Source organism: Lissotriton vulgaris, unplaced genomic scaffold (genome assembly GCF_964263255.1).
Source record: "Lissotriton vulgaris unplaced genomic scaffold, aLisVul1.2 SCAFFOLD_2515, whole genome shotgun sequence".
Lineage (NCBI taxonomy): Eukaryota > Metazoa > Chordata > Amphibia > Caudata > Salamandridae > Lissotriton > Lissotriton vulgaris.
In genome coordinates, this window is record NW_028247158.1 from 317,141 (window position 1) to 328,762 (window position 11,622).

Below are 11,622 nucleotides of genomic sequence, written 5' to 3' on the forward strand. Positions count from 1 at the left end.
AAGATTGAAATAAAGCAGGCATAGAGTTTACAATTTTGGATGCATTATCCTTTAGTTCTTATTATAGATTTTACTCGGTACAAATAAAACGGGTTGGTCTGTTCCTCCTTAACTGTCTTTCCCTACAATATCTTTCGGAAGTCTTTGACACCATGTTTGCCATAATAGGCTGGTTTAAATTATAGTTTCAACAGATGTGTCTCATCAATAGTTGAGCTGTAACATAATGAAAGAATTTCACTTGCCTTCACAATCTTGGAGGTAATCTCTCCAGTAACCAATGATATGTTCTTCCTGTAACCGGTGGTTACTGCCAGATGAACTGAATTGAATGTTAAACATTCCATTTATGATATTAGTGGTGATTTCGTGTTCCACCCAAATGAATGCCTCTTCAAAAAGTTGTTTATGAATTTCCATGGCCTGAAGTACTCCCAGAGTTTTTAACCCCTCCTTTAATCTGCAATAAAGAATAAAGAATACCTAATCATAAATAGTGAAACTATTGGTCAAATTATAATGTAAAAGTTATTATAAAATTAAGGTATGTCTATGACACATCTAAAAATCCTTCAGTGCCCTATGTTCGAGCTTCAGTCTAAATAGAAATATTTGAAGCTAGTGGTTGGAGAGCACTGACAAAGGCAAATTCTCTTTCTCCTGTGGTCTTGTGATGATTGCCTAGCAGCAAAGTAGCACATGACCTGCAGCTTTTTTTTAAAAAAAGTAACCAAACCCAGCATGCAGATTAGTAGAGGACAAACCGTTGATTTACAGATCTTTTTGGCAGCCAATTTTCGACTTCAAACTGTGGACCCTTTGGAGTGTGTGAATAGGACCTTAGAAACTGTGCTTGGACTTTTAGCAAGACCTGGCCAACCCTGCATAATACATTGTTATTTTATGCATTAGATGAAAAGACCACCTGGTTTTCAGTCGTAAAATGGTGAATCATCTTACATTGATTCAGTATTTTTGAAGTGACGCCTACAATACATTCCTTCCAAATATCAAATTTGTATGGAGTCAGAAACCCATTTGAGGAATTTTTACAGACTGTTTTAATCCCTGGCCTTCGTTCTGCTGACAAGTGATAGTTAGTCACCCTGTCTACTGCTGGAAGGGGGACAAGTAGAAAATACCTCAGATGCAGGCTGCCTATGTCCGACCCTGGTAAGATGGCGCCCTGTGGCTGAGTAATGTAGAGGGCTCTCTGAGGCAGTCTGCAGGGGAGAGCCTGTTGATCATTAAAGGCGCTTGGTGGATTGAGGGGACAGATATTTAGCATGGCTGGGATCAGCAGTGACCTGAATTGGCTGAGCAAAGATATTGTGATGAGGCAAGGCAGCATGGCGCAGTGATTGCCCTGAATTAAATCTACAAATTTGTGCCTGGCTGATGATCCCCTGTAAACAGAACATACACATTTTAATGAGGATATCAGCTTCTGGTGCTGGAGCAAGGGTTTCCCCGTAAACACAAGTGCAGACTGGGGTCCGTTTTGTACACTGAACTCCCTGAGATTGCCGGACCGACAGGGGATAGCTAATCAGTGGAGAGTTAACACAGCGGTATTCGAATATAGAACCTCTTGCAAATAAGGAGCTTAAAATGCAAAAGGCTCCTGGGGCCAACTGCATTACAAGTGATTTCTTTAAGACACACCCACCGGTGTTGGTACCAGACTTCACAACCTTATTTAATAGTATCCCACAAAATAGCAAACTTTCAATAACAATGAGTGAAGCCCTACTTACAGTAACACCTAAACCAAAGAAATCTCACCAGCTCTGCTTCCTACAGACTGACACCCTTGTTAAATCTTGATGTTAAATTTTGCTCTGGAATTACAGCAGTAAAGCTGAATAGCTCTGTTTCACAGCACAGTCAGGATTTGTCTAATTAAGAGACATATGATAACAGCTGGTGGAAAAGGTCAACATAAATAAGATCCTGGTCATATAGTGGCCTTGGACACGAGAAAGCTTTCGACTGGGTGGACTGGGTCTTCCTCACGAGGACTATAGAGAGGTTTGATCAAAGATTTATAGCATTGGTTTGGCTGAATTGCAATAATCCTATGTCCCAAATCCTAGTGAATTGCAGAAGAAAGAGAGGGTACCAATGGGTCGAGACAAGGAAGGGCTACCCACTCTCACTGCTTCTTTATGCTCTAAGCATACAACCCTGTGAAGCACATTAGGGCCGACCAGGAGGTTGGAAGCATAACCTTTGGGCGGGAGATTCATAAAGCATTCTTGTTCGCTGATGATGTCCTCTAATCATTTACTGATCCCTCAAGATTTTTCCCTTGAATTCAACACCTTCTTACTCGCTTTGAGGGAGTATAAGGCTTCATTGTAAACACAGCAAAGTCAAGAATTTTCAGGCTTACACTATCTTGGGGCAAGGTTGAGTAACTAGCACTAAACACCCAGTACCAATGGACAAATAAGGCACATACCTGGGTGTTATATTAACTCCTAAGATTGAGCACCTTTACAAAGCTAACTTTCCACCACTTCTTCAGGTTATATGAGAGGACTGTCGGAGGTGGTCCTCTCTGTACCTATCTTCATTGTGGAGGCTCAATTCCATTAAGATAAACTTAGTTTCTCTAGTCCTCTATCTTTTCCAGGCACATGCTATAATGGTCTACAGGAAACTGTTGGCATCCCTTAATCAGTTGAATAGTTGTTTTATTGGGCAGGCAGAGAGGGCTACACTCTCTGATAAACAGGCATAAATATACATGACTACCAAACCATGGGGGGCGACTTGCCCTACCCGGACTTGCCCATATACCACAGAGTAGCCCAAATGAGGGCGATAGTAAAGTGGTTGCTCTGACAAACACAGATGCCGAGAAGCATTGGTCACATATGGAAAGGGTGGTGATAGGATGCTACATTTGGGACCTGTTCTGGAGGTCAAAATCTGAATGCATATTTAAGCAACCCCCCCCCACAAAGGCAACTTTCATAGTCTAGACATGGTTATTAAGAAATCTGCATTGACATCATTCCCCTCTCCACCCACGCCATTGATTTGAATACATCATTTAAACGGGCAATAGATCCAGGTCCCTTTATTAACCTGTAGGAGGGAGGGCTACCATACTATCTGTTAGGTTTCAGGGAAAAGAGATACGTTTACTGTTGGAGCCTGCAATAGTAAATTTCTTGTAAGTGTATAAGATTCACTCAATGATCTAATTGGTCTCTCCAACCCTGAACAAATTAGCAGCTTCCAGAGATTTAAAGATCTCCTTTCAGTTGAGATGTTTGTGCAGGAGGGACTAGGGTTAGGATCACCTTTCTAAATAGTATGCTACTCACCTCAGTCCCAACTCATACTCTGCAAGAATTTTAAGATAACATTGAGGGCCTTAGTTAGATGGTACTGCTCCGGTCTACGCAATGGTGTAATTCCCAAAAAATCTTGCACACGCTAGCAGGAAGGGAAGCTCATTATCAGGTGATATTTGATTGAGATCTATATCCTACTCAGTTTAAAAAATAGGCCAACACTCTTTGTTGGCAGTTTGTGGATTATTATGAGGCTTTAAACACATATGGTGATAAAGTCCTCATGTCACCCTTTTCTGGAAATCATTACAGAATTTAAAGTGATACTTGGATATACCAGGTTTTGCTTTGTTGGGACTATGATGTAACTTGTTAAAATATCAAACATTTACTGAACAATTGAATATGTGGAATAGTTTGGGGTCAGTTAAAACAAGGTGGCGGATCAGAATGAAGTTGACCCTCCACCCGTGTTAATGTGATATCTCAGACTATTCGGACAACTGTGAGACTGTTCAATGTCCTGGTGGATACATTTAGAAACGTTGAGGAAATGTGTGGCCTGCTAATCAAGTTTTTAATCATGGGGCTGCCATTACTTTTCTATCCCATACACATGCAAGCCCTGAATCTGTTACATTTTTAGAACTCTTTTTCGGATGCCAAGACTTGAATATGAGAAGTCCAATACCTCTGATGTTCTGCTGTGTATGCTGTTGCCCATTATGACTATGAAAAGAAGGTAGTTGTTGCGTAATTTCTTTTGCAATTTCTATTTGGGGAAGTTGGGGAGGTGGGAAGGCCTTTCTTTTTTTATTTCTTACTGTTTGTTTTCTTTATTTTGATTTGTGCTGCGTGGGCTGAACATATGGGATTGTTAGGATTCCTCTAATTTTGGTTAGCCTTCTATTTGTGCCCTCTGGAGGAAGGACTGCACAAGTTATATTGTAAAATGCCAATAAAAAACTGAAACAAAGTAAATGTAAAATATATTTGAAACCCATGATGTGCTTGATTTCACAATCTGTGTTTGGGACATTTCTGACAGTGTGAATATGTATGATGCCATTAGGATGGACAGTGATTTATAGTAATTACTTTTTAAAAATGGACATGCATGTATTGCAAAGTCAAAATGATATTGTTTTATAATGCATATGCATATAAATATCACTGTACCTAACTAGTGAAGGAACAGTCCTCCCCACAATGTACCAATTGATGATATCTTCCAATAGTTCTTTTTTGTCATTCAGAGATTTTAATGGACGGAAGCAACCTGCCACACTTAGAATTGTGCTGTGTTTTTGAATCAGTCCTTGAAGAGTTTCAAGAGATGAAGCATCCTCAATCTATGGAAAAATTAAGATTGTTATATTTTGATTAAACAGTAACAAAAAATATGGCCATCTGCTAAATAAACATATTTGTTCAGTAAGTTGAATGTTTACAAAAGTTTAACAGTCAATGGACTAAAACAGTATCAACTGCTACAGTAGTTAATGGTACTGTAGTTTTACACTAGCTACACTCTCTCGCTGAATGGAACACCAACTGGGAAAGATTGTAAGAGAATTAGACAAAGATGACTAGCACAATGGCCTAATGTACCTGAATGTGTTTGGCAGTAGGTTTTTTTTAGTTCAATTGCAAAATTCCACACTGAGTGTATTAATCCTGAATACAGATATATAGGTCCTCTCCTATATCACATTGTTTGCAGAAACATGGTCCGGATGGCCCCTTCTATTATGTTATTAGTCAGTGTTGAAAATTGTAGCAATTCCAGGGAAGTCTCATGGAAGTGGTAGATGGTATGACTCTAGTTATGTGCCTGAAACTTTGTCTTCTTGTAATGTGAAGACTCTGACATATCAAGAACATATCACATACTTTTGATTTGGTGGTATCACCAAGAAATATAGATCAACATCGGGTTAACAGTAGGACGTTCTTGATTGATTACTGATGCAAGAATGTGGATTTGTGTATGGCAGTTGAGAGAGTAGCAAATACGTAGAGGTTGCTCTGGAAACTTTAAAAAAGTGTGGAGGACCGGGAATAGACATTCAGGATTGACCCAATTCCAAATAGATGAGTGTCATTTCTTTTCATATTCGTTTATAGTACATATGGCAATTATACATAAATCTAAGGTACATGAATATCTATTAACCCCAACATTAAACGCAAATGATTTGCATGTTTTTGACTAATAGACCCACAACTATGTGAAAACAAAATAATAAATATTGATAAACATTCATCAGCACAAATGTTTACTATATATTGCTTACCTCTTGCAACATGTCTCGTGTATCCGGATCTACCACATCTACCAAACTGCAATTCACATTTTTTGCATCAGAAACTAAACATTGATACAAAACAGGCGACACAAAATTTGGAGCAGTACCCCCGTGAACTAGGGAAACGGCCAGGGCTTGCCCAGCAAGGTAATAGTCATCATTTCGCATACCTTAAACAAGAAAAAATTAATTAAATGTATTGCGTTCTGCTTATCTATAAAACATTTATTATATATCTCTGAAACTAAATTTATTGCATAAAATCTAGAAAACATTATCCAAGAATCCACAGCCTGATTCACGAAGGTACACGTGCAGTAAAGTCAAGCATGCAGAGTTTCAGCATTTGTGGCGGAGCCTTTACACACGGGGCTTAATCATTGTACTTGGGACATAGTCTCCGTACTCAGTGCAGAATCTCCACACTGAAGTTCAAAACACCCGACTCACAACAGTAACTTTATAAATCAGGACCCCAGTTCAAGACTCCACACTCTTAACAGTAACTTTATAAATCAGGACCCCAATGTATTTTTGAGAGAACAAGAGTTTTAGACGGATGGCCTGATTACAAGTTTACCTGTTACTTTAGGCACCTGATAAATAATTTTACCATAGGGTACATTAAATATTGGTTGTGATAAATAACACTTATTACTAGTTTGAGGAGAATAGCATGCAGATCTTGGTGTTTAAAACACCAAAATCTGCATGGTATAGTAAATACCCTTTCGACAGGTTTTGCATGATAAAATTTAACGACAGTTGAGGTTATTTTTTATATCCAGTAATGATCAAATGCAAGATCCTGAAGAAAGACCGCTCCACCCGCCCCACTCGCCAGCATCCACAAAAGCTCCCTCTGCATGACAACCACTGACTCGGACGATGCCTCGCCCACATAGAACACATCCACTTCCAGACCAACCCCAAAACGAACCTCAGCGGAACCGTCGCCTACAGACTGCCTGGCCCCATGTTCCATTCACCAATGTCATTGCTAACCCCATCACATCCCACGCACTCGCCTCCACAGACTACATTCTACTTGGAGAACTAAACTTCCACCTGAATAACCACCACAACCCCAACACCACTGTGCTCCTAGAGAACCTCAGCAACATAGGACTGCAGCAACTTATCTCTGCCCCCACTCACACAACAGGACACACACTTGACCCTGTCTTCGCAGGAGGAAATAGCATCTTCCTCTGTCACATCATGGAACTGCTCTGGGCTGACCACCATTGCATCCACTTCTCCTTTAGAAAACGCACCATACACAAGCACACGCATCGCCTCCCATGCACAATCTGCAACCTCCACCAATTGATCGTCAACTGAACCAACACACTCGCTCCCCTCCAGAAGACTACAAGACGACACAACAAGAAAGCAAACTTGTTCACCACAGCACTCCAAGAATCCAAGCATGCCTGCTGTCGACTGGAAAAGACACGGAAAAACAGCAAAATTCCAGAAACACGCATCCCCTACAAAACAGCCACCACGGCATACCACAAACTCATCAAATCCACAAAGAAGAATTTCCTCAAAGACAGAATACTCTCCAACACCCACAACTCCAAGGACCTCTTCTCCATCATACAGGAATTTGACAAGCCCAACAGCGAAACAGACGCCCCTCACTCCCAAGACCTCTGCAATAGACTCAGATCCTTCTTTCATCTCAAGATCAAGACGCTCTATTACAACTTGGACGACCAAGACCTCTGCACTGCCTCAACCCCCACCCCCAGCAATGTCACCCAACAGACCCCTGCCCGACACACATCTTACTCAGGGCTGCCACAGCCATCGCATCCGAGCTACATTGAACCATCAACTGCTCCATTGTGACCGTCACATTCCTCGACAACTGGAACACCTAAGTCAACCCCCTCCAAATTAAATCCTCGCAGACCCGGCGGACCGCAAGAACTTCATGCCCATCTTGCTGCTTCCTTTCGCAGCCAAGGTCATCGGAAAGGCCACCAGCACCCAGCTAACATACTTCATTGAAGCCAACAACATAAAAGACATCTCCCATTCCGGATTCTGCAGCAACCACAGCGCCAAGACCACCCTCCTCGCCGCCACAGATGACATCCGCGCACTCCTTGACCAGGGCCAAACGGAAGCCCTCATCCTCCTGGACCTATCAGCAGCCATCGACTCTGTCTCCCACCGCACACTAAACCACCAGACTCCACGACGCCAGCATCCAAGGAAAAGCCTTAGACTGAATCCGCTCATTCCTCATGGACAGAACACAGAGAATAAGACTTCTTTATTTCCTATCACAACCAACAGAGACCAGATGCGGAGTACCCCAAGGATCCGGCCTCAGCCCCACCATCTTCAAAGTCTACATGGCGCCCCTTGCAGGCATCATCAGAAACCATGGGTTCAACATCGTTCCGCTACGCATTCGACACCCAACCCATTCTCTCCCTCACCAAGGAACCCGACATCACCAGGCACAACTTCCAATAAGGGATGAAAGCTGGCAAAGTTAAATTCCTTGGAGGATGATTGTTGGGGACCTGAAGTAATAACCCAGATTAAATGTCTCCACCTCGTGCTTATATATGTAGTACCTGATTAAAAGGTACAACTCATTCCTGCCCAAAGAGATTCACAACATGGTGTTTAACCAGGATTAGAATATTACATACAATTTTGGGACCTTCCAGATGTTTCTTTCTTTTAGCTGCAACATATTCCGAACTTTACCATAATTAAGGTGCTGTACCCAAAAAGTTCTGCTTTCTCAAACCTCCTAGAAGATGTCTTGATGGGCTCCAGTGGAGGAAAGTGTCTATTCTGAGAACTTGTTTTTTAAGATCAGCATCTACAATGGACTGGAATTTCTATGCACAACAAAAACTCCTACCTTTATGACCCGGCCAGTGTCTCAAGTCCCATGTATCAAACTAATTCACGCAGTGGGTTATTGCCTTTGATATATGGGCCTATGTTTCCAAATATGCAGGATGCATCTGTACAGTTTGGGTGTTTAATTCATACACACTGCTGCCCCTGAGCATCAACTAAGATTACCTAATGCAGAATCTCTAAAGTTAGCCATTATTTGAAGTACTTGTCAGAGACATTTTCTCTCAATTGATAACAGTAACTACTGCAGGAAAACCTTAGCCCCTCATTTAATACAAAGTAAACATAAAATATATAATGGAGTACATGCTAGCAAGTTTGTTTTACAGGCTGCAAGGGATATATTCAGTGGGTGGAATTTAAATCAGTCTGCTCTTGCTGCATAAATGAATAGTATAGTTCAGTATTCCTTTCGCTATTCCCCTTTTAGTAAAAATTCTTTGAGAATGCCTGATCAGTGGTATCAAACAAACTTTGAAGAAGTCAGTAAGTAATATATTATAAATATTATTTACACTTTTAATAATTATTATTTCGCTCCTCTAGAATTCGAGCAGTTTAGAAAGGTTGGAATATAATAAATGTAAGGTACCTTGGGCATCACAACTGAGTGTCTTCCTGTTTTCGAGTCCCTCGAAGAGTTTGCTGTGCTGTAAATGATGCATTAACAATCGCAAAAATTCTCGTGTTGGGCCGCCAAAATCAACAGCTCCTTCAGAGTTACCAGAGGAATCAGTAAACATAACAGATATACGGTTGGTTGCTTTATAAGTTTTGCGAAGGAACGCACGACGTGCTCCATCCCAAATGTTTCGCCGATTTATGTTGAACTTGCATGTCTTTTCAGAGTCAATTTGTAAAGCAAGGTTTGATAGTAGATCCTTCAACGTTATATCATCGCTCTCACTGAAATACAGGAAATAAATAAAGCTAAGCTATCAAATGTATTAGTTAAAAATTAAACGTATAAATCAGAATTAAAACTTATAAAATCACCTTTCGTGCGCCTCATTTTGTTCAGCAATATTGATACTTGAGGTATCAAACTCTTCATCATCAGGAATGTGCACATTATCAACCAACAGTTCAGTGTAACATCTAAAACAGTAAGAATATTGTCAACTATTACTATGTTAAAAAAACAATCGAAGTATCATCCTATGCCTTCCTGTTACAAGTCACCTTTATACATGACTTATAGGGCAACATGTATGAAAGTAAGAAATAGCCATTTGCCAATTGCGATTCCCTGTGAATCACAATTTGGAAATCGCTATTCCTAATATATGGAAGTCTTCTGAGTTTAATTACTGATTTGAGTGGGTTGAGGTAGGTCACAATTTGAAACCCATTAGGAATCGTAGTCATCACAGGGATGGTGGCCTGTTGGGGTCAGCAGATAACCATGTCTGTGATTGCATTTAAATAAAGAAACTATTGTTTTTTTCTAAATGCAGCCCATTTTCCTTAAAGGAAACCATGACGAGTTTAAAAAAGAAATACATGAAACTTGGAAGTTTCAGTTTTTAAGAGCAGGCCAGTGGCCCCTTGAATATTTTTCAACCATTCTCAGAGGTGAAGTTGTATCTTGGGGAACTCTTCACATTTGTGAATGGGTTACCAATTGGTTGTAAATTGATAATGTTTTTGCCACCGTATTTCAGTCGCAAAACATTTGTACATACCATTCCAATTTTGTGTTAAGAAGGGATGCCCTCCTCATGCCCCTTCCTAATACAGAATCACAGAACCCAAATTGAGATTCCATAAAAGCGTTTTTGCTGACGCAAATTGCCTGATGCTGTGAATAGGGACATTTGTTCCTAGGTTTGGATTACTAACGTTTTACCAAATTAAGCAATAATCATCACTAGAGAACTCATCTAATTTGTGCACACAAGGTATGATCATGTAACCAACCTGAGTATGTTTAATGATTAATTATGCTTAATTGTGTAAGCCAATTACTTTAGACTTATAGAAATCACCAGTCTTGTTTTTGCCCTCCACATTTATTTAGCATAGTAGTGCAGATTACAATTTCACCATCAATGCATTTTAATAGACAGAAGATGGGTTAGTGGTAGCATATAGTTAAGATCCATACAATATGTAAAACAAGAACAAACTACTAGCGCCATGCCACACACCAAGGGTGTTCTAGTTCGGAAGTACATACCTGTGGTACTCCATATTGACTACTAGACACCTAGAAATTTGGTTTTATAACTTTTAAATTAAGCGTGTTGTCATTCTGTCTGCATGCTAAGATGCCATGGCCACCATACTACATTATGCCACACAACTACTGCTTGGAATTGTACATTTTACATTGTTGTATTCCTGCATCATTTAAGTGACTGCTGACATACCATTACCTGCCTTGATATACTATTTTTTTTTTAAGTATTTGACCACTTCAGATGCATTGTACAATAACTGCATGATCCAATAGCCTTACATCACGGGAAAGAGCTGGGAAAGCAGTTCTTCATGGTCCTGCATTACTGGGCTGCTCCTGACAAAACTTGCAAGAGAATTGCTTTTTTTATGAAAGCCAAATACTTTCGAACTGATATAACAATATTGAAAAAGCAAGCAAATCTCAAATTGAGTATCTGGGTTGAGAAAACCAGTACCGATAATGGTCATCAAATCCTTCTCTAATGAGAGTGGGAGAGGGCGATATCTGAAATGTATGTTCTTCTGTCGTGTTAGCAGAAATTGGATTTGCTGTAATGTTGCCGACTTTCAATGGATCTGAACTACTCAGGTATTCTGTTTCAGCAGAATTATTGCTGAAAGGTTCTTCGCTTTCCAGCCACATCACCATGTCCGTTTTTTCTTCTATGCCTTCATCCTATAAAACAACAATGGCACATGACATGAATCTTGAAGATATACAAGAAATGTTAGTAATCAAACAATTTACAAATGGCCAGTGTGTAGTAGCCAGACAAAAACTACTCCTTCAGGACAGCATCACACAAGCATTTCCACTGGCAGCTGACCATACACAAGTCCTACTCCTATAAGGTGGTTTAAACTGCCTACCAGATCATCCATAGCACAACTCCATATTTTTCAAATGTAAATTCCGACATTAC

General features: G+C 40.3%; 1 protein-coding gene across 1 annotated transcript; it reads right to left on the reverse strand.

Moving 5' to 3' along the window:
* Positions 1 to 237: 237 nt before the first annotated feature.
* LOC147665619 (G2/M phase-specific E3 ubiquitin-protein ligase-like) lies at positions 238 to 9,613 on the reverse strand. Its single transcript, XM_086949641.1, has 5 exons — positions 9,512 to 9,613; positions 9,108 to 9,421; positions 5,606 to 5,787; positions 4,488 to 4,660; positions 238 to 460 (listed from the first exon to the last, which is right to left on the reverse strand). The coding sequence occupies exons 2-5, from the start codon at positions 9,256 to 9,258 to the stop codon at positions 238 to 240; spliced, it is 729 nt and encodes a 242-aa protein (XP_086805767.1). The 5' UTR covers positions 9,259 to 9,421; positions 9,512 to 9,613.
* Between the last annotated feature and the right edge of the window lie 2,009 nt (positions 9,614 to 11,622).